Below are 24521 nucleotides of genomic sequence, written 5' to 3' on the forward strand. Positions count from 1 at the left end.
TGTAAAGCTGCTTTGAAACAATCTGTATTGTTAAAAGCGCTGTATAAATGAAGGTGACTTGACTTGACTTTTTAAGGGAGTAACGCAATATTGCAGTGCATTACTTTTCAAAGTAACTTTCCACAACACTGATAATAAATAAATTATTGTATTCAGCAGTTGCTTCTACTTGTACCCATTTTTTGCCAACAGAATGGTATGTTATTGTTGTTATAAAATAGTGGTTGTGTTTATCAGTAGTGTGTGGCTCGCACCACATCAGGCCAGCAGGTGTCAGTATCAGTGCTGTGTCTGCTCGCAGTGCCATGTCTCTGCCACAGCAGAGGAAGACTCGGCTTAGCGGCTAAAGAAGAAGAAGAAGAGGAGCAAGAGCTGTGAGAAAGTCAAGAGAGACTCCGCGATCAGCGTGGCGGAGACCCGAGGAAGAGAAGACCCGCTGCTGATCTGCCCGTCCTCCGTCCATCAGACGCGGCCCGAGGGAAGCTGACGCGCCGCCAAGGACTCGCTGTCGTGTCGCCCGAGGATCGCCCGCGTCGCCCGCCACCGCACGATGGGGAACGCAGCGACCGCCAAGAAAGGCAATGAACTGGAGAGCGGTAAGAGGAGGAGCGGCTGCCCGCGCTGCCGTGCGTTATTGAGCCCTCGCTGTTCGGGGAACACCACTGTTTGTTTACCTTTGTAGCCTGTGCTAATGCTAGTTAGCCGCTTAGCGAGTGCAGGATGGCGTTTCCTAAAGTGTCATCGCGAGGAAATGCGCGCTCATTCTGTCTTCATCACAACCAGCAATAATGTGTGTGTGTTTAAATCTCGCTGCTGTGTTTGTCTGTCATATAGAAACCGCAAAGTGAGTCGAGCTAGCTTGATCTGAGGCCCGAGGCTGTCAGTGGCGGTCATTTTCTACACCAATGGAAATGCTTATATAACGTTAACCTGCTACTTTACAACGGAAAAGGGCTTTTGTTTTCACAACTTATGCAATGGAGTCAGGAGGTTAGAGGCTAATAAGCTGTTTGCTAGTTAAGAGAGAGAGAGAGAGAGAGAGAGGCCCAGGCCTGTATCAGGAGGAAAACACTCGCTCAACGCCGTTTCTTATCGTACACACACACACACACACGTCCCCCAGACTCGAGCTGACATTAGATAACGCGTCTGGAAGTGAGCAGTTGATCTAGTTGTGCTGAACCGGAGGATGAATGAAGTGAGCTCGGGCCTGTGAACAGCAGAGACCGTCTCTAGTAAACGACAGAAAGCCATTAAGTTAATTAAACGCTGAGCTCATGATAAACGAGCTATAACCAGCGGCTAGATGTCGCTTCTCAACTTTTACTGTTCTAACTGTCATCTAATCCTAAGCGGAATACGACTATAAACACATGTTTGTCTGAAACTAACTCACCCGTGTGGAAGCTGATAAATGTTCGCATGTAACGAGTGTGAGTCGGTCTGCTTTTAATGCTCAAACGCCTCACACTTGTGTATGTTCGAGAGTAACACATGAGGCAAAACATTACTTCTGTGTGATTACTTCATTATTGACTGACATTCTTGTATGTCCAAGCCCATATGTGTATGAATACAGTAGTCAACATTTGAAGTGGATCAAAACCTTTCATCAAAGTTATGAATACTGAACAACACCCGTTCTTGTCTCAGGACAACTGTGATGAACTTTGTTGATCCACTTCAAATCTTGAGTACTGTATATTAATATTTATCCCCTGCAAAGCTCATCTTCCACAGAACTACAGTTCATGCTACAAATTGGACCAAACAAAACAACAACAAAACATGTCCAATCACATGACTTATGCCAGGGTCACACACACACACACACACACACACACACCGTTTGCAGAACATATCCTTGACTTTTTCATTAAAATGACCCCCGACCCCTTAATGTTTTCTTTCAGTTTCACGGTCCGTCAACCAACAACATTGAGGTAATGCAATACAAAAAATAGGACAAATTCAACAGAAAAAGACATGAATGAAATGAACGATTTAGCCTATTACTAATAATATACAGATATTTAATAAAATAATGAAATGTAATCAAATATAACATTGCATAGTCTTCACTGTATGAAGGAAATATACATTGATTCTTATTAAAGTTACTAGAAGAGAAGTGAATGATTCTCTCTTTCTTTAGTTGTCTGATTAACATTAAGTGACAGAGAGAGAAAAAAAGACGGACATTTTGACACATTTCTGTGTGTGTTTGTCCAAGTGCACACCCGAAAATCATAATAGTCTGTGTCCGTGTTTCTCTCCATCTCGATCGCGCGGACAGAAAGCCGTCTGTTGAACAGTGTCTCTTCCGCAGCAATATACGCGTTTACACGCGACGTTACACGGTTCGACTGGTGTGGATGTTGCCTATGCAGTGCAGGAGAAGCACGTCTGTGTGACGCGTCATTTATTCATTGTTTTTTTTTTTTCAAATCCAAAAGCTGTCTCTGAAAATGTTTTTTTTTTCTTTTTTGTAATTCTCTTTTTGTACACAGCATAGTTTTCACCTTTAAACACACTAAATTTAAACAACATATTATTCAATGCATTACTTCTATATAGATCTATATAAAGTTGCTCAAGCAAATGGCAAAACAATTAAACGTGTACTTTTACTTAAAACTAGGGCTGCCCCCGGCTAAAGAAAGACTTTACTAGTCGCCTAGTAGTCAAGTCATCTTCATTTATACAGCGCTTTTAACCATGTAGATTGTTTCAAAGCTGCTTTACAGAGATAAACGTATAATTTAAGATAACAGATTGTTTTGACTTTATAGCGGTTCTTGAATAAAGATATTTTCCAGCTAAAGTTAGTTTTGATTGATTCACTTCCGTCGCAACGATCATTAGTTATTACATTGTTCTCTCTACACAGACTTTAAACTGAACCTGTGAGAAACACTGATGGCGCTCACGTGCGCATCAATAATTAATTCTATAGTTATGTGTGTTTGAATATATGTGCGCATGTTTGTAATTCTCTACAAACCAAGCCTTACACTACTTGTCCTGCCTATAAATTTGATACAGAATTGTATTTTATTTTATCACTACGGGGTAGATACGCAAATTTCCCACAATGCTTTAGTCGTTCATTTCAGCCGTTAGTCGACTAATCGCACGTTTATATGAAATTATTTGAATATACTGAGGAGAATATTAAACCATAATGAGCATTTAATATAGGTGTAATATATAGCCTATTCTGCGTTCAAAGTTTGTCGCAAAAGTAATGATTATGAATGTCGTGAAAAATATCAAGGAGATATTTAACATTTTAATAAACTAGTGTTTTCTGAGTCGGTATCGCTGTGAAGTTGATGATGCGGACTCATCTCCTACAGTGACACACACATAGGCTATAGAGAGAAATGCACCTTTCATATGGATTATGATTATTACATAACCGGAGAGTATTTGGTTTCGATTGTAATTGGTTAGTTTAAAAGTAGACATGTCAATCTTTCTATAGACGTATCTCTCATGTCTGTGAGGCGACTGAGTTTCGGTTCATGTCTGTGCCGCCTGTTCACCGAGACCGAGACGGCGGAGAGCACATCCTGTGTGTGTTCGCTATCTTACAAAGGCACATGTTCCTATTAGTGTGCGGTTACACAAATAAAAGCAGACCCTTTACAGTTTTTAATGATCTCTATTCACCTGTACGCTTGATGCGTGAGAGCAAACCTCATTGGTTCTTGCAGAAGATCAAATGTTCTTGATTAAAAATCTGATTTTAAAAACCAATTGTGGGAAGCTGGAAAAGTTGTTTTGAAAGCATCTGTGCAGATCTGAGTCCCCCTCAAAGACCCTGTAATCTCTGAGAGGCTTCCTAGCTCATCTGTGGTCACGGACGCGGACCGCTAGTCGTCTGCAGAGGATGAGTGACGCGGACCACTAGTCGTCTGCAGAGGATGAGTGACGCGGACCGCTAGTCGTCTGCAGAGGATGAGTGACGCGGACCGCTAGTCGTCCGCAGAGGATGAGTGACGCGGACCGCTAGTCGTCCGCAGAGGATGAGTGACGCGGACCGCTAGTCGTCCGCAGAGGATGAGTGACGCGGACCGCTAGTCGTCCGCAGAGGATGAGTGACGCGGACCGCTAGTCGTCCGCAGAGGATGAGTGACGGGGACCGCTAGTCGTCCGTAGAGGATGAGTGACGCGGACCGCTAGTCGTCCGCAGAGGATGAGTGACGCGGACCACTAGTCGTCCGCAGTGGATGAGTGACGCGGGCCGCTAGTCGTCCGCAGAGGATGAGTGACGGGGACCGCTAGTCGTCCGTAGAGGATGAGTGACGCGGACCGCTAGTCGTCCGCAGAGGATGAGTGACGCGGACCGCTAGTCGTCCGCAGAGGATGAGTGACGCGGACCGCTAGTCGTCCGCAGAGGATGAGTGACGCGGACCGCTAGTCGTCCGCAGAGGATGAGTGACGCGGACCGCTAGTCGTCCGCAGAGGATGAGTGACGCGGACCGCTAGTCGTCCGCAGAGGATGAGTGACGCGGACCGCTAGTCGTCCGCAGAGGATGAGTGACGCGGACCGCTAGTCGTCCGCAGAGGATGAGTGACGCGGACCGCTAGTCGTCCGCAGAGGATGAGTGACGCGGGCCGCTAGTCGTCCGCAGAGGATGAGTGACGCGGACCGCTAGTCGTCCGCAGAGGATGAGTGACGCGGACCGCTAGTCGTCTGCAGAGGATGAGTGACGGGGACCGCTAGTCGTCCGCAGAGGATGAGTGACGCGGACCGCTAGTCGTCCGCAGAGGATGAGTGACGCGGACCGCTAGTCGTCCGCAGAGGATGAGTGACGCGGACCGCTAGTCGTCCGCAGAGGATGAGTGACGCGGACCGCTAGTCGTCCGCAGTGGATGAGTGACGCGGGCCGCTAGTCGTCTGCAGAGGATGAGTGACGCGGGCCGCTAGTCGTCCGCAGAGGATGAGTGACGCGGGCCGCTAGTCGTCTGCAGAGGATGAGTGACGCGGACCGCTAGTCGTCTGCAGAGGATGAGTGACGGGGACCGCTAGTCGTCCGCAGAGGATGAGTGACGCGGACCGCTAGTCGTCCGCAGTGGATGAGTGACGCGGGCCGCTAGTCGTCCGCAGAGGATGAGTGACGCGGGCCGCTAGTCGTCCGCAGAGGATGAGTGACGCGGGCCGCTAGTCGTCTGCAGAGGATGAGTGACGCGGACCGCTAGTCGTCTGCAGAGGATGAGTGACGCGGGCCGCTAGTCGTCCGCAGAGGATGAGTGACGGGGACCGCTAGTCGTCCGCAGAGGATAGAGGATGAGTGACGGGGACCGCTAGTCGTCTGCAGAGGATGAGTGACGCGGACCGCTAGTCGTCTGCAGAGGATGAGTGACGCGGACCGCTAGTCGTCCGCAGAGGATGAGTGACGCGGACCGCTAGTCGTCCGCAGAGGATGAGTGACGGGGACCGCTAGTCGTCCGCAGAGGATGAGTGACGTGGACCGCTAGTCGTCTGCAGAGGATGAGTGACGCGGACCGCTAGTCGTCTGCAGAGGATGAGTGACGGGGACCGCTAGTCGTCTGTAGAGGATGAGTGACGCGGACCGCTAGTCGTCCGCAGAGGATGAGTGACGCGGACCGCTAGTCGTCCGCAGAGGATGAGTGACGGGGACCGCTAGTCGTCCGCAGAGGATGAGTGACGCGGGCCGCTAGTCGTCCGCAGAGGATGAGTGACGCGGACCGCTAGTCGTCCGCAGAGGATGAGTGACGCGGACCGCTAGTCGTCCGCAGAGGATGAGTGACGCGGACCGCTAGTCGTCCGCAGAGGATGAGTGACGCGGACCGCTAGTCGTCCGCAGAGGATGAGTGACGCGGACCGCTAGTCGTCCGCAGAGGATGAGTGACGCGGACCGCTAGTCGTCCGCAGAGGATGAGTGACGCGGACCGCTAGTCGTCCGCAGAGGATGAGTGACGCGGACCGCTAGTCGTCCGCAGAGGATGAGTGACGCGGACCGCTAGTCGTCCGCAGAGGATGAGTGACGCGGACCGCTAGTCGTCCGCAGAGGATGAGTGACGCGGACCGCTAGTCGTCCGCAGAGGATGAGTGACGCGGACCGCTAGTCGTCCGCAGAGGATGAGTGACGCGGACCGCTAGTCGTCCGCAGAGGATGAGTGACGCGGACCGCTAGTCGTCCGCAGAGGATGAGTGACGCGGACCGCTAGTCGTCCGCAGAGGATGATTGACGCGGGCCGCAAGTCGTCCGCAGAGGATGAGTGACGCGGACCGCTAGTCGTCCGCAGAGGATGAGTGACGCGGGCCGCAAGTCGTCCGCAGAGGATGAGTGACGCGGACCGCTAGTCGTCCGCAGAGGATGAGTGACGCGGGCCGCAAGTCGTCCGCGGAGGATGAGTGACGCGGACCGCTAGTCGTCCGCGGAGGATGAGTGACGCGGGCCGCAAGTCGTCCGCGGAGGATGAGTGACGCGGACCGCTAGTCGTCCGCGGAGGATGAGTGACGCGGACCGCTAGTCGTCCGCGGAGGATGAGTGACGCGGACCGCTAGTCGTCCGCGGAGGATGAGTGACGCGGGCCGCAAGTCGTCCGCAGAGGATGAGTGACGCGGACCGCTAGTCGTCCGCAGAGGATGAGTGACGCGGGCCGCAAGTCGTCCGCAGAGGATGAGTGACGCGGACCGCTAGTCGTCCGCAGAGGATGAGTGACGCGGGCCGCAAGTCGTCCGCAGAGGATGAGTGACGCGGGCCGCTAGTCGTCCGCAGAGGATGAGTGACGGGGACCGCTAGTCGTCCGCAGAGGATGAGTGACGCGGGCCGCAAGTCGTCCGCAGAGGATGAGTGACGCGGGCCGCTAGTCGTCCGCAGAGGATGAGTGACGCGGGCCGCTAGTCGTCCGCAGAGGATGAGTGACGCGGGCCGCTAGTCGTCCGCAGAGGATGAGTGACGCGGGCCGCTAGTCGTCCGCAGAGGATGAGTGACGCGGGCCGCTAGTCGTCCGCAGAGGATGAGTGACGCGGGCCGCTAGTCGTCCGCAGAGGATGAGTGACGCGGGCCGCTAGTCGTCCGCAGAGGATGAGTGACGCGGGCCGCTAGTCGTCCGCAGAGGATGAGTGACGCGGGCCGCTAGTCGTCCGCAGAGGATGAGTGACGCGGGCCGCTAGTCGTCCGCAGAGGATGAGTGACGCGGGCCGCTAGTCGTCCGCAGAGGATGAGTGACGCGGGCCGCTAGTCGTCCGCAGAGGATGAGTAATTGGCTGATGTAAAAGGCTTGATGTGATCAACACTGTTAGTGTAAGTGGCACACAGCCTTGCCCTGTGTGATGATGGACCTACATCTCCTAATGCGATCTGGACGGCACATGTGAAGTGTCAAACCAGCATTTTTACTTCATGGAAAATATTCAGTGTTACTGCTTTAGTGCCGAGCGTTTTAACGGTTTAGGTTATTGGGTCACACTTTGGCCTTAACCACTCGCTTTTGATACTGTATGCGTATCATTTACATACCTGTTGTCCATTTTAATTTAAAGTACTTGCGTTTCATTTTAGTAGGACTGCACGATATTGGAAAACGTAAATTGCAATATATATATAGCGATATAAAAACAATTTTACCAGATGATTTGAATAGCTCTGTTTGAAAAGAATAAATCATTCTAGGATATTTGGTGATTTTGTAGTGAATCTGTAGCCTGGGTTTCCCCAGACTGCCTTTGCGCAGCGCGATTTTATTCACGCTGAAAGGCAGTCTGGATACCATGGACCAGATTTTCGCCTCATCTAGGGAACCAATCACAGAACGGGGAGGGAGCAGCAAGACGACGACGACATCTATGCGACACAACTAAGCAGTTTGTTTATATCCATATATACCTTCGACCCTCATGTTTATCTTGCACAAACGGCAATAGTCGCTGAACGTCATTGTTTACACAAAAATATCTTACCCATCGTCTTCTTCCTTGTCCAATTTCTGTCGCTCTACATACGTCATCTGGTATAATGGAAACGATTGGCTATGAGCTACGTACAGGCGCATTTGATAGACACTCTTAGCACCCAATAAACGGCGCCGGGCATTCGTAAACCACGCCTCAAATACGAGAAAATGCACATGTGGTTCCCAGATCCAAGTCTCAACGAGAATTGGGTCTGGCGTTAGCCAGGCTAGTGAATCTGCATAGAAAATAAACAAATTACAAGTAAAGATAAATACAATAGAATAAAGATACAATTGAAATATAACTAATATAATTAATATAATGTATCTTTGTTAAAGCTAATCTTGTCTGATCCGCATTGGTGACGCAGACAGCTGCGCGTACATGAGGCTGCGGTCACTGAGGAGGAATGCTCTGACCTTATAAAGAAAACAAATGCGGGTCATTTATGTAAATTACAACACACAACTGACTGAGTTTGAGGATACTCGCCGAGATGGCCAATTTGACTTAATTTTACGTTCACGTTTCCGTTCAAGCTCAAAAGAAAGAGACCTGAGTTCACGTGCTGTCTGCGCGGCTCTGTGTGTGCGCACAACAGCGCGCGAGTCCTCTTGATGCCTGACTCGACTTAAAAACGCATGATTAAATGATAAATGTTCACCCCGACAGCTGCCCGTACGGATCAACTACGACCCTTATTCTTGACATCACACATCACAATATCGATGCTAAAAAGATATGTCGCGCAGCCCTAGTAGTTAGTGACACTGTTAACTTTAACCCCTAACACTTACTCCTAATCCTAACCATACCTCAATCTAATAAATGATAAAATGTGACTGGTAATTGTGAAATGATTCGCCGGATGCAACAGGCTAGCTGTTAGCGGTGTAGTGCGCATCTTTCTGCTAGATTACATCGATGTGCTAGAGGGACTCTTTATGAGGGAGTCATTGAATCATTTACTCAACAGATTTGTCCAAAAACACTGATTAATTTAGGAACAAATAGCACCTGTGTGTTGCTCTGAAATGCAGAAGGTCATGTTTGCAGCTATTCAGCAGTGGAGCAGTGGCAATATTGTAGCCTGGGAAAACCCAGACCACTCTCAGTTGTAACTGAGTAAGGGTCTGGCAAAGCTCCATAGACAATTCATTTCCACAGGGGCGTCACCAACGGACGTCGGATAGATCTAAAACCAATCAGAGCGATGAATGACATGACGTATGCAGAGCGACGGAGAAACATCTCGAGACTCTCAGCAATTCTCTGTTTGTGTTAACGAAAATGACCATTTTAAATCGCTTGAAACAGACGCGATAGCTGATTCGAACGAGTGATGTTGTGATGTTCCACGGCGGCATCCATCTCTGTAATGTACAAAATCTGCGTCACCGTCTCTGCTCTGTCGTCATCGTGTAAAACGTTTCTGATTGGTGCCGCGATTTCGGCGGATTGGAAATGGGTTTCAATGGGCTCTTTGCCAGACCCACTTGCAGAGCAAATCTAAATTTGCCGGAAGTGGTCTGGGTTTTCCCAGGCTAGCAATATTGTGCCTTATTCAGAAAATGTAACTTAGATTTTGTGGTAACACTTTATTTTACAGTCCTTGTTACATGTACTTATTATAGTCATAACAGTAAATTATTCATAATTAAGTACATGCAAACCCTAATACTAATAATCCAAACTTTTAAAGTCCTCATATGGCACTCATAGGTGCAAAACTGCCTGTGTGCTGTTGAGTGTTAAACAATAGTTGATGCTCAAGTACATTTATATAATTTAAGCAAATTTATGATGTCTAGATATTTCTAGTGCAACATGCATAGCAGACTCACTCCTTGCTCTGGTTTCTTTGGAAATATACAAATCATGCACTTGATTTCATTTAATTCATTACAGATTTCAGCTTGCTATTAAATGTCCATGCCTCTGTGTGTCCTTTATAGCATTAGCAGTAGTTGGGCCATCCTGGCACATCTCTAATATCAGCTCAAAATCAGTTTTTCTGCACAACCTTAACATCTCCATGAATTCATCTCAAACCCGAACCGCTCCAGTCTTTGTCTATATTAACCGTCTGCACCCGTAAGCAGTCGTACGTTACAGAAGCGGTTCGTTCCAGGCCATCACACACTCGCGGCGCGGGAACACACCATAAAAGGATGAGGCCGTGAGAGGAATCCTCCTGCACACACACACACACATCTGCGCTTGTAAAAACCTTCAAACACACACACATGCGCTGTTAGCAAATAGGCGCCCGGACGGGACAGTGCCCTAAACCACGTGTACACACAGCTCCTGAGTGTTTCGCTAAGCTCTTGTGGGCGACGGCTAGCGTCCTCAGGTTGGCTCGTTCAGCAGATGTCTAGTATCTCTTGTCACGTCTGATCCATGTCTTGCACCGTCTAACTGATGTGATTGTTTGACCGAAATCTTTCTTTTGTATCTCTCTTTGTCTTCCTCTTTCTGATTCTTCATCATCCCATCCATGTGGGTCAATGTTCCTGGCAAACCGTGGTGATCTGTAGAGACTTTTGGTATGATCACGATTACATTAGGTTACCGCAGTGGCGGAAAAACATTTGCCTAAATTCTCCAAGAAAAGCCCTCAGTGAATGTAATGATTGGCTGTCTGGTCATGTTTCCGTCACTGCGGTCAACTGACGTCTGCTGTGGTGTGTTCTTGTGTTATGACTGATGCTGTCAATGTCCTGTGCTAATCCGTAACATCATATCTGCATGCTCCACAAGACCTCCTGTTCACCACTGATGTCCATGGGTGCCTTGTGAGATTGCCTGATGTTGATGTCTAGAAAAGTAGCTAGAAAAATATTCCCTCGTTCACTTTTATCTTTAATGTCGATTATTAGTTGAGTTACCTTCCAGCTCGTTTGTACTCTAAATTAGTTTTTTTGTTTTGTTTTTTCCCTCCCTTCAGTTAAAGAGTTTCTAGCCAAAGCCAAAGAAGATTTCTTGAGAAAATGGGAATCACCTCCACAGGTGAGTTATTCTTTATGTATGCATTTTTATTCATTTTGTGCAAAATTTCTTTAAAATGTGTGTTTGTTTTTTTTTTGTCCCTACAGAGCACAACTGGCTTAGATGACTTCGACAGGCTGAAGACCCTGGGCACCGGGTCCTTCGGCAGGGTCATGCTGGTCAAACACAAGGCTTCAGACCAGTTCTACGCCATGAAGGTGCTGGACAAACAGAAGGTGGGTGTAGCGCGCTGGCAGCCAGAAGGACTGCGTTTATGATTTCTCTCTCAGTATCTCACACCGTAAACATGTCATATTTGTATAAGTACCATCAATGCTTTCACAGTCTAATAATGTGGCTCAATACAGGGCTTGACATTACCTTGTTTGCTCATCAGCCACTGTGGCTTGTGCTTTTCCAAAGTCACGAGCCGCTCAGCATTTTCACTGGCCACAATTTTGAGATCGACACCATGAGGAAAAACGTCCATATGTCTAATATAATTTAGCAGCGGTTTATTAGGCTGCTGTCACCTGACCTGACGCACAGACCCATTACACCAGGGGTCGGGAACCTTTTCTGACCAAAGAGACATTTTTTTCATTTTTGGTTATATTAAACATTATATAATATTATTATAAAAGACTTGCTTTTTTCTTTTTTTTCAATACAATTTCAACAGTAGTAATTATTAGGTCCATAGACAACTAAAAACAAACAAATATTCAGCAAACAATAAATAAGTTGCAATATGGAAATTAATTGTGCAGGGTTTTAACTGTGAGGTTGAGTTACCAACTGATGAGCAGAAATCGTGTGTGTGTGTGTGTGTGTGTGTGTGTGTGTGTGTGTGTGTGTGTGTGTGTGTGTGGAGAGAGAGTGAATGCACACAGTACTCGCATCTACTGTGTTTACGTGAATACTAGACTGGCATGCACATCATCCTGTCAGTAGAGTTCAGACCTCTTTCCAGACTTATCACGCTTTTAATATTTTCAAAATAACGCACATCCTGCTCTTTTCTTTCTCAATCATTCATGTTTTGTTATTAATAACTTTAAACCGAATCGTCAACTGAAATCTGCGCGGATTATCAAAAATACGACACATTTATAGGACAACAGGGTCTGTGCGGGAAGGTGAAAGTGCCAGCGGGTGAAATGTTTGGAAGTGTGTCTTTGCACAGTAAAGCACCAGTTTCAGTAAAAGGATATATTAGTTTGTAAAGCCTACTCTTACATGTTCGCTGCTGTTCTAGAAGTGTTTTTGGCCATTGCCGTACACACGCTGCAGCGGCTTGAGTCCCAGAGCTGTAGGTCACCGCAGAACCGCAGTGTTGACTGCTGTGGAGACTCGTGACGCTCGCGAACGGCACTGAACACACACTTTTGCCGGGACAACTGGAACATCATAAACTTTTCATTAACTTCGGTAGGCTGTACAACGAGGGAATTGTAATCGGCTGATTTTACTGCAGAGAGCCGATCTCTGTTGATGTGTCTCTTTTTTATATATAGTTTGTTGGTAAAGGGTGAGACCTCGCGAGACACATGATTTTTGACAAAGAGCCATAGGTTCCCGACCACTGCATTATACAGTTACACATGCGTTTTCTTTCTCAGCTGTTTACATTCACTTAAAACATAACTTACTGTGTTTACGTGAATACTTGCCAAGACCGGCATTTTCCTAAAGTCTATATTTGACAACACTAGATCACTATAGCCCCTTTCACACAGAGATTACAGAAAATACACGGGTAATGTGTCCTGGGATTTGTCCCGGGATCGAAAAAATCATTGTTTTTTCTTTCTTTGTTGATGACGACGAACACAAACTTTCTTCTAAGAGCAAGAGAGTCGCGTGATGGCACGTGCGTCATCACTACGACACACCCCTTGCGTTCACACAGAAGGCACTCTGGCAATTTCCAAAATTCTTGTTAAAACACACTAGACATGCAAATTATGTGCATTTTAGGCACTTTAGTGTGAAAAAAATTAATAATTAATTGTCCATCTAAAGTGTGCTTTCACTTTAATTGAGCGTGAGCCGCGCAGCAAAAAGAGACATGCTCACCCGCTGCTCACACGCTGCTCCTGCTCGCGGTGTGTGAACGCACTCATGGATTAACAAGCACGCCGGAAATAATACGCGCTGCTCACGCGCCGCTCGCGCTTGCAGTGTGAAACGGCCGTAATTCATGAGGTTTCCTACATGTGTGCACGTGTGATGCTGATGTTGCGCGATGTTAATCATGCGGCGCCCGAGTGCATTTGACCGGCCGGTCGCCGCTCATGGTCGATCACGTGAAAATCGGCCAATTCCGGTCAATCGGTGCGTCTCAGCCTGTATGATGATCTGCTCAATAATTGTTGTTCATGTATTTCCTGCTAGGTGGTGAAGTTGAAACAAGTGGAGCATACGCTAAACGAGAAGAGAATATTACAAGCAGTTTCGTTCCCGTTCCTCGTCAGATTGGAATACGCCTTCAAGGTACCGTACATCAGCCGCTGTGTTTAGTGATCAGCTGACCAGTGTGTGTTCAGCACACAATATCTGGCCTTTTCAGGGGAATAGATTTCATCGCTTCGGCCAAGAAAGGACAAGTGGGTAATGCTTTACAGCAGGGGTCACCAAACTTGGACCTGGAGGGCCGCTGTCCTGCAGAGTTTAGCTAAACTCTGCACTCTCGCACACCTGCAGGACAGCGGCCCTCCAGGACCGAGTTTGGTGACCCCTGTTTTACAGTACGGTTTCATTAGTTAACATGAGCAACACTTCTACAGTATTTATTCATCTTAGTTGGTTCATTTCAACATTTACTCATACATGAACAAACCATGAACAACTATTTTATATTAACTTACATTAACGAAATCCTCATGCCCCCCTTCTAATTTTTCTTGATACTCTGTTAATCAGATACTCTGTTAACTCATTTTATAAAATGTGGAATCCTATTATTTCCTTTGTTGAGACTGTACCTTCATTGGAGATGTTATTTTTTTCTTTTCTTTTTCCCCCTTTTCTATATTTATGTATTTTGTGGGATGTTTTGGGTTGGGTAGAGTTAAGAGTGTTCTGTATATTTGTATAATGTTTTTTTTCTTTAATAAATCTATTCATTTCTATGGAAGTTAAAAAAAGCAGGTTGTGATGTTTTTCATAAATGCCACGCACATATTTTCATTTAAAAATCTGCTTCATAGAAAAAAATATATAACTTACATTAACAGAGTAATAAATACTGTAAGTGTATTACTCCTTGTTAGTTAATATATGAACTGATGTTAACAAGTTAGACCTCATCATTGTAAAGTGTTACTATCTCCTGGTGCTGTTCAAAATCTGCTCAGAATTCACATTCTGTAGCTTTTATTTAGTGATTTATTTCAAGTGTTCGTGTTTTTATCTATGGTGTACTTATATTTTAATATATTTTCTGGAATTTTCTTTATTTTTCAGTTAAATAAAAACGAAATAAATGTAAATAACAGTGTTCACGTATAGAAATTAGAGATGGGTCTGTCTTGTTAGAAAAACAACAATCTGAATATAGCTTCAGAACTAGTAAACGGACATTGAGGAACACAAATACATTACAAGCAATTATTTATGAGCAATAATGTCAGCGTAGACCGGTCAGATGGACTAATGCACAGATCTGTGTAGACAGCAGATATTTCTCCTATCTGTTGTAACGTAAGTGACGGCTTCATTAATGTTTCATCATAAAAGCATTTTGAGAAGTTTAAGCATCAGATAATTTACTTTTTGTCCCACCACTGAGTTGTAAACAGAATAACAAGTTAGCCAACATGACATTTTTTTATTATTATTATTTTGCTATGATAGTAATTTAAACATAGCCTTTGTAAAGAAAGAGAAATACCCAAATATAAACTGTTTGAATGAAATTGAATGAGAAACGGTATCATGTAAAGTCGAGTAGTATTTCCAGGAGTGTGGTTTACTACACATCCCTGGTCTAGACTTGCTTTGTGTGTGTGTGTCGATCTTCATGTGTGCTTTATTCTCGTAGGACAACTCTAATCTGTATATGGTGATGGAGTATGTACCGGGAGGAGAGATGTTCTCGCATCTCAGAAGAATCGGCAGGTTTAGGTGAGTGAAGGGTTACTCGTCTCTGTTCAACTTGTGGGTAATGTGCTGTAAATGCCCTTTTTACAAAGGTCTCATCCTGACAGCACTCAATTCACCACTGAACTCAAGTGTGTGCATGCGTGTCAAACTAAATGCTTTAGTTTGGGTTTAAAAGTGTTTTTCATTGAAAACATGGAAGTAATGCTATCCTGTATGGGGGTATGTCATGTTATATGTCAGAAAGTGTTAATATGTTCAGCAGTTTCATAATAAAAACTAATTCAGGACTCATTCACAATACCAAATCAATGTAATGATTCTCCATATTTTTCTACGGAGCCCCTAAAAGGACATGGTGATGGGAAAAAATATGATCTGGGAGGAAAAATTACATGTCAGTGCTTTTGCGTTCTCTCACAAATGTCTTGCGTTCCCTTGAGAAACTTTGCGTTCGCTCGCAAAACATTTGAGTTATTTGTAGTGGTCGACCGATAGTGGTTTTTGATGGCCAGACCCTCAATCAGAGAAACATATCGGCCGATGCCGATATTTAAAAAATGCCAAATGTCGGCCATGGCGATTATATATTGGTTGACCACTAGTTATTTGCAAGCAAACGCAAATGGATTTTTTTCCTTCAGTCTCATTTCCCCCACCTCCATGTGTCCCTTTAGGGGCTCCGTCATCTTCATATCAAAGGTAGACCCAATTGCTATTGGACCCTGTGTAACTATTTGCAATGTGCCAAGACTTGACTTCTGATCCAGGGTTTGTATGTCTTCTGTCTTGTGTCTAACTCTTGGGTGTGATCCGTCTGATTGACAGTGAACCACACGCACGGTTTTACGCTGCACAGATCGTCCTGACCTTCGAGTACCTCCACTCACTAGACCTCATCTACAGAGACCTGAAACCTGAGAACCTACTCATCGACCAGCAGGGGTATATACAGGTAACCATTCCCAGTAACATGTGCTCTGATCTTGAGGTAACTCGCCATCTGACTGATATAATGCACACACACCTGTAGTTTCACATATCAAACACATCGAGTCATTCACAGTGTGCGGGGGTGGCGAAAGTAAGTGAACCCTTGAGTGGTAACGTGTAGATCCTCCTTCAGCAGCAAAACTTCCTCCAGTGGTTTCTGCTGCTTGCAAGACTTTTGATCAATTTTGACAGTGTCCAGACAGTTTAATAAGAAGATATTTTATACATACAGTCAACTTCGCGTATACAGGCAGAAGCCATCTTTGAAAAACAGACTCTATCAGTCGATCTCCGAACGCCGATCCAAATGCGCTGGACCATATGAGATTCTACACCGTTCAGCGCATTTGGATCGGCTGTTCGTAGATCGACTGATACAGTCAACTTCGCGTATACAGGCAGAAGCCATCTTTGAAAAACAGACTCTATGTATAAAATATCTTATTAAAGGATAATTCTGGTATTTAACACCTCGAGTCTATATTGTAGTTTGTTTTGGATGAACAAGAGTGGTGGAAAATTATTTGACAATGGTTCCTCTCTCGAGTTTTTGACTATAATAGAATTGGCCATGGACCCATTTAACATTGGAGTCAATGGCCATGTCCGAAAATGTCATTAAAACAGCCAATAATGTTCGTTTCCAAAACTGTTAAACTCACCGAGTGGTTTCGGGTGGTACAGTATATACCTTTAAAATGAGTTTTTCCTCCTACATTGAGGCAGAGATCTCCACTTCAGCAGCGCTCACACACACACACACACACACACACCAAACTCTACAGTGTTATTCTTATCTATATTCTGAAGGGTTTTACAGACAGGTTTGTTCATAAATACATTTTCACCATTTGTTTTGGAATAAAATCAAGAAAATTATATATTTTTGACTGATTTGTGGATTATTATTATTTGTGGATTGATAAAAAGAGACCCAACATCCAATACAGTCAAACCAAAAATTATTCAGACACCAGATTAAGTTTTTTTTATATATTTTTGCTAGTGTGTGCAGGACACTATAGTTCATTAATGTAAGTGAGGAGAGCAAAATAAAGTAAATGTGACACATTATACCCAAATATTCTTCATACAGTGACTACCAGTAACATTTATACAAATTTGGGACCAAAAATGAATCAGACACTTTTAACTGATCATGTTCTGCTGAAGTGTTTCTTCTGTAATTGCTAATGCTCTTTTCACACACACACTGAACACAATAAAGCATTGCTTGGTCACTGGTTGAGCTAAACTGGTATTGTCTAATTGTGTAGTTAAATTAACCAGCTGACAGATATTCAACATAACTCATGTGTGAGACAGTCTAACAGAAGGATGGACAAAACCAGTCAAATATCCACTGAGTTCATCTCACATTTCATTACTATTTTCTAAACCATAGCGAATAAACTGTGATAATGTGAGATGTTGATGGTGTCTGAATAAAGTTTGGTTTGACTATATAAAAAATGAAACAAGAACGTTGAACCCGACTCCATCCAATATTCAGATTTTTGTTTTAGAAATGTATGCAAATTGGTGCATATTTAATCAGATAACGCCACATTTTCATATTTAAACATATTTCAGAAAACTTGTAATACAATTTATTTTTTGCAATTATTAATGTAATCAATGAACTGGTGAAGTGTGGTGATATCTCTGTACCTGTCCACGGGTGTGCTTTGCCTCCGCACTAAACGGCTGTGTCCCGCACAGGTCACAGACTTCGGCTTTGCAAAGCGAGTAAAAGGCAGGACCTGGACATTATGTGGGACTCCGGAGTACCTGGCGCCCGAGATCATCCTCAGCAAGGTCTTCCTCCACACTTCTCTCAGTCACTTCACATGTGTGCCACAGGGCAGATCACTCATGTGCTGTTCATGCAGGGGTACAACAAGGCTGTGGACTGGTGGGCGCTCGGCGTCCTCATATACGAGATGGCGGCGGGATATCCCCCGTTTTTTGCAGACCAACCCATTCAGATCTATGAGAAAATCGTGTCTGGAAAGGTATTGGCGGCTTCATTATGTGCACAGCTGAGCGCTTGCACCGCTGGCCGCTGTAAATGACCTCTGGAGTGTGTGTTGTAGGTCCGGTTCCCGTCTCACTTCAGCTCGGATCTGAAGGACCTGTTGAGGAATCTGCTGCAGGTGGACCTCACCAAACGCTTTGGCAACCTGAGGAACGGGGTCAATGACATCAAGAACCACAAGTGGTTTGCCACGACGGACTGGATAGCCATCTATGAGAGAAAGGTATGACGCTCAGTGTGCGGTGGTGTCGGTCGAGTCTTGGTTTAAACCTCCGCCATATTGAGTGTTGTGGGTGGTGTTCAGTTCTGATGCCTCTACCAGTCTGAAGTTTAGATTTGTTTGTTTTTTGAAAGAAGTCTTAAAAAAAACAGTACATTTCATCAAAAATAGAGTCATATGTGACCCTGGATCACAAAACCAGTCACACATTGCAAGGGTATATCTGTGGCAACAGCCAACTATACATGGGTCAAAATTATACATTTTTCTTTTATGCCAAAAATCATTAGGATATTAAGATCATGTTCCATGTAGATTTTTAGTAAATCTCCTACCGTAAATATTAGGGGTGAGACATCTCGTCACATTTTAGTCTCGCGAGATCTCGCGAGACTAAAATGTGACGAGATGTCTCGTCGACTGAAAAGCTGTCTCGTGATATCGCCATAATTAGCATAGAATATGCCACCGCTACATTCACATTACATTACGGTGTACACCGCGGTACCGGCCGCCTCCACTGTCGTTTTGCTATTGAAAACGTCTACTCTGCTCATCCAGCACGAGTTGCAGTCGCACACAGACTGTGACCGTGCAGCAGGAATCAGTTCACTGATCGCGTTACGATGGCGGAGGATTTGTTGCGCAACAGAGAGTCGATCTGAGATGTCTTAGGGCGGTTCACACAGAACGTGTTTTTCCATTCCAGTGCGGTACTTTTCCATTATTTTTCTATGTAAACGCGCTAGACGGATGTGTAACCTTGCGCTCGCGTCTTGCATCTTTTGCAGCGTCTCGCGCATGACACAGCGTTCAAAAAACGCGGCGCTCAAGTTAAAATCAGTTCCCCCATTCTACGGCCAGCGTATCGCATTTTACACAGCAAAAATGCATTCTGTGTGAATGGCCCCCTTATCTTAGAACGCGCGTTCAGCACCGCCACTATGGAGTGAAAGTAAACACGATGCGCGCAAATTAGACTGCATACAATAACCCGTCTCCCAATATCAAACCTATCTCTGGACGGTGTAGTCGTGGCTCTGGTCTCTGCTTTGGTCTCTGTTTGCACTTTGAATACAGAGAGAGTTGGCCTACTTTGATTATGGTTGCACTTGCACTTAATTATCGTTTGCACTAATACAAAAAACAGTTGTTTTATACTGTTTTTATTTCTATTTTCAATTTGTGGAAAGTAGTTTCATTTGGAGGTCACACACAGCCTCAGAAGTTCTGGAAGCTCATAATGTACAGTAAGGTCTGAAGAGACCCGTGTGAAATCATACTTGAGAGAAGCCAGTCAGTGGAGTTTGTGGTAAAACCTTTACAGTGCTTCTATATTGTTGTATTTCAATGTATTTGATAATTCATACTCATAAAGTTGAACTGAAATTACATTCATTATTTAGTTAAAACATTTCAAAATCCACCTGCAGACTTTTTCCAGTCATGAATTTTGTCATTGAGGATTTCTATCAAATATTGTGCAAAAATCTCGTATCTCGTCTTGTCTCGTGAGATAAGGGTCTCGTCACACCCCTAGTAAATATATAAAAAAAGGGGGGAAAAGTCGGCACACCACGGCTCCAAAAAATTGTTACTTGTTACTGGTTTTGTGGTCCAGGGTGAAATTTTATTCAAATTTAAATCATGTTTTCTATGTGAATATCTAGTAAAGTGTCATTTATTCCTGTGATCAAAGCTGAGTTTTCAGCATCATTACTCCAGTCTTCAGTGTCACATGATAAATAATTATTGGTGATTTGATTATTTAATAATAGTTCTTATTAATAGTTCGGTGTTGAAAACAGTTTTGCTGCTTCATATTTTTGTTGAAAACTAATAAAAACAATTCAGGATTCTTTGAATAAAAAGTTCAAAAGAAATATTTATTTGAATATTTTGTAACTTTTGATCAAGTAAATGGATCCTTTTTGAATAAAAGTATTAAATTGGTTTAAAAAAAAACATCTTTCCCCAAACTTTTATTATATCTGCGATAAATCCTCATATTATCCTGATTCCTGAAGGATCATGTGACACTGAAGACTGGAGTAATGATGCTGGAAACTCAGCTTTGATCACAGGAATAAATTACACTTTAATATATATTCACATAGAAAACAGCGGCTTTACATTATAATAATATTTAACAATATCACTAGGGGTTTTTTAATAAAAAAAAGCAGCCTTGGTAAGCATAGGAGACTAATTTCAAAAACACACAAAAAATTATTATTCCAAACATTTGACTGGTAGTGTGTAGGAAGAGAACAACACTTTTTACTATAGTGTTATATTGTTGAAAGTCTTCTGTGTATTTGGCTCTTGATATTGTTTCTTTATGTACGGTGTGTAGCTCTTCATTATCGTATCTTACGCACTTTGTGCAGTGTTGTTAAAACTGATATATATTAGTGTAGTTGTAGTGAACGGCATTACGCCACACTTCTGATGACACTGGTTTCTCCGTCAGGTGGAGGCGCCGTTCATACCAAAGTGCAGAGGTCCCGGAGACACCAGCAACTTCGACGACTACGAGGAGGAAGACATCCGCGTGTCTCTCACAGAGAAATGTGCTAAGGAGTTCTCAGAGTTTTAATTACGGACACACCGAAGCTAGACGCACACACACACACACATATATGTACTTCTCTATATATGTGTGTGTGTGTGTGAGACACGTCGAATAAGGGTATCTTTGCACTCTAAAGACATGGGATGAGCAGAGAGCACATCACCCTTCCTTCATTCCTCCATCCATCCATCATCCGGCTTTAGAGAGGTCAGCAGGGTCACATGCTCTTCACCGTCACACACACTGGCACATCTCTCACTCCTGTAACTCACTCTCGCCCCGCTCCGCTGTTAAACAACCTCAGTTGTTCGGCGTTCAGTTCCCCATTTTAGTACGATCATCACAACCCGGATGTGTGTGAGAGACTCGAGGCCAGTCCAGCGTCGTCACGCTTTATTTACTGTTCACGCGGCGTCAGTGTTGTGGTTGGAGAGGTAGGCGGTGCCTATTGGCATTTTTGGTGTTACACGTCGTTTTTATTTCATTTTTACCTTAGACCAAAACAACTGACAACTTTCTTTTGTTTTGTTTGTTTGTTACATGTGCGCATCTTTTGAATTCAGTGTTTTTCTTCTTTCATCTGAACCACCGTGTGTGTGTGTTGAAAGCATGACCAAACGCATCATGGCAGAGGAGATCCCGATGTTACAGTGAAGGTCCAGTCTCATGCATATACTGACAGATGATGTTAGCAATATGAAATATATCTTATTTTACCACTTCATTATGCAAAGGTTTTATTCTAAAGTGTAAGATAGAACCGGTTCACTTTGATCATTTTAACAGTGCTGTTTATTATCTGATGTTTAAAAGCAAGAACAGCAGCAGATGTATCGGTCCGATGCGCTGTCGGATGAGCCACTTCAGTCCCGCTGAGCTAGAGGAGGAGTCACTCTCCCGCACGTCATCAAGATGTCCACGTCTGTCTCTCTTCAGTGGAGAAGAAATGCAGGTGTGTGAGGAACACACTCCAGATGTTCTCCATATAGTGTCTTCAATGGTCCAGCGGGTCGAAGGTCAGATGTGAGTTTCAGCTTCAAAGTCTCTCACGATCCAGCCGAGGAATAAGAGTCTCATCTAGACAAACCAGCTGACATTTTTATATAGCCACTAATGCTGGTCTTGCACGTCCACGACTTCACGCATTACGAATTTCGGTTCAAAAAGTGTGAACAACTACATCTCATTTTCTCCTCCAACTCCGATCTTTGTTTTACCTTTATTTTATTTTTTTTGTAACATTTTCACGTTAGCTTTGTAAACACTGGGTCGGTTCTTACGCCTACATCACGCTTGACCTTTCAACGTGATCACGTAATGTGTGTCGCATCAGTTAGTGGCTAAAAGTGTATAAATGTTTATTTCTATATAAAATGGCGGCTGGTTTGTCTAGATGAGACTCTTATTCCTCGGCTGGATCGTGAGAGACTTTGAAGCTGAAACTCACATCTGGACCTTCGACCCGCTGGACCATTGAAGACACTATATGGAGAACATCTGGAGTGTGTTCCTCACACACCTCATTTCTTCTCCACTGAAGAGAGAAAGACGTGGACATCTTGATGACGTGGAGGAAAGTTAATTATCATGAAATTTTAATTCTGAAGTGAAGTGTGTGTGTGTGTGAGAGAGAGAGAGAGAGAGAGTGTGTAAGCACGTGTGTGTGTGTGTGTGTGAGAGAGAGAGAGAGAGAGAGTGTGTAAGCACGTGTGTGTGAGAGAGAGAGAGTGTAAGAACGTGTGTGGTGTGTGTGAGAGAGAGAGTGTGTAAGAATGTGTGTGTGTGTGTGAGAGAGAGAGAGAGTGTAAGAACGTGTGTGGTGTGTGTGAGAGAGAGAGTGTGTAAGAATGTGTGTGTGTGTGTGTGTGTGAGAGAGAGAGAGTGTAAGAGTGTGTGAGAGAGAGAGAGAGAGAGAGAGAGTGAGAGTGTGTAAGCACGTGTGTGTGTGTGTGTGTGTGTGAGAGAGAGTGTAAGAGTGTGTGTGTGTGTGTGTGTGTGTGAGAGAGAGAGAGAGAAAGCACGTGTGTGTGTGTGAGAGAGAGAGAGAGAGTGTGTAAGAACGTGTGTGGTGTGTGTGTGTGAGAGAGTGTGTAAGAATGTGTGTGTGTGTGTGTGTGTGAGAGAGAGAGTGTAAGAGTGTGTGTGTGTGAGAGAGAGAGTGTGTAAGCACGTGTGTGTGTGAGAGAGAGTGTGTAAGCACGTGTGTGTGTGTGTGTGTGTGAGAGAGAGTGTGTAAGCGTGTGTGTGTGTGTGAGAGAGAGTGTGTAAGCACGTGTGTGTGTGTGTGTGTGTGAGTGAGAGAGTGTGTAAGCACGTGTGTGTGTGTGTGAGTGTGTAAGCACGTGTGTGTGTGTGAGAGAGAGAGTGTGTAAGCACGTGTGTGTGTGAGAGAGAGAGAGTGTGTAAGCACGTGTGTGTGTGAGAGAGAGAGTGTGTAAGCACGTGTGTGTGTGTGTGTGTGTGTGTGAGAGAGAGTGTGTAAGCACGTGTGTGTGTGTGAGTGAGAGAGAGAGAGTGTGTAAGCACGTGTGTGTGTGTGTGTGTGTGTGTGTGTGTGAGAGAGAGAGAGTGTGTAAGCACGTGTGTGTGTGTGAGAGAGAGAGTGTGTAAGCACGTGTGTGTGTGTGAGAGAGAGAGTGTGTAAGCACTTGTGTGTGTGTGTGTGTGTTCGATCGATCCTCCAGCACTGAAGCTGCTCACCCCTGCACACGATCACCACAGCGACGCACTCATCAGTCGCGCATCAGTCACTCATGCTCACGTGTGTGTGTGTGTGTGAGAGAGTGTGTGTGAGAGAGAGTGTGTAAGCACGTGTGTGTGTGTGTGTGAGAGAGAGAGTGTGTAAGCACGTGTGTGTGTGAGAGAGAGAGAGTGTAAGAGTGTGTGTGTGTGAGAGAGAGAGTGTGTAAGCACGTGTGTGTGTGTGAGAGAGAGAGTGTGTAAGCACTTGTGCGTGTGTGTGTGTGTGTGTGTGTGAGATCCTCCAGCACTGAAGCTGCTCACCCCTGCACACGATCACCACAGCGACGCACTCATCAGTCGCGCATCAGTCACTCATGCTCACGTGTGTGTCACTGGTTTTAGTTGTTGATGTTGAAGCGGTTTTGCAAAGTTCTCTCTTAACTGAAAATTGTAAAACTGCCAAAACTCATGTTTTTTCTTTCCATTGTTGCTGTTAAACTTCCGTCTGTGTTTATTTCTTTATGACCGAATGTAGTGTTGAAACTTCTAGGTATGCATATTGTTTGAAAAGTTTGAGTTTTGAGGTACATTCTCACAGACATATACTAAGAAACTGAATATGTTACAAAGAACGCGAGAGAACCCGAGGTTAGCGAGCCTCTTCTTTGTATCACATATAATCCAGTTATTGTTCAGCTCATACTGCGTATATGCATTATTTCTTATAAATGTTTTTATTTATACACATATTAGAGAGATGCTAATAAATTTTATTTTTAAGATTGGTTGTTCTTTTCAGTGTGTGTGCAGATGATCTGTTGCTTTTACAAACACCACTTTCTAGACTAATGCCTTTACAATCACCTTTTCAAACTGTAAGATGTAAAACAGTGTTACGCTGGCTATTGTTAGCAAATAGCATTGTACCGTCTCAAGCGAAATTATTACATTTTAATACATGTTGGCATATCTGTCAGAAAGGGTT

The 24521-nt window shown here is 44.6% G+C and overlaps 1 protein-coding gene across 1 annotated transcript; it reads left to right on the forward strand.

Moving 5' to 3' along the window:
- Positions 1-265: 265 nt before the first annotated feature.
- Positions 266-23767, forward strand: prkacbb (protein kinase, cAMP-dependent, catalytic, beta b). The gene is made up of 10 exons (XM_079614147.1): positions 266-596; positions 10884-10945; positions 11032-11160; positions 13322-13420; positions 14970-15052; positions 15857-15983; positions 17744-17839; positions 17914-18036; positions 18118-18282; positions 20753-23767. The coding sequence occupies exons 1-10, from the start codon at positions 551-553 to the stop codon at positions 20876-20878; spliced, it is 1056 nt and encodes a 351-aa protein (XP_079470273.1). The 5' UTR covers positions 266-550; the 3' UTR covers positions 20879-23767.
- Positions 23768-24521: the final 754 nt, after the last annotated feature.

This window comes from Phoxinus phoxinus, assembly GCF_949152265.1.
Source record: "Phoxinus phoxinus genome assembly, chromosome: 5".
NCBI lineage: Eukaryota > Metazoa > Chordata > Actinopteri > Cypriniformes > Leuciscidae > Phoxinus > Phoxinus phoxinus.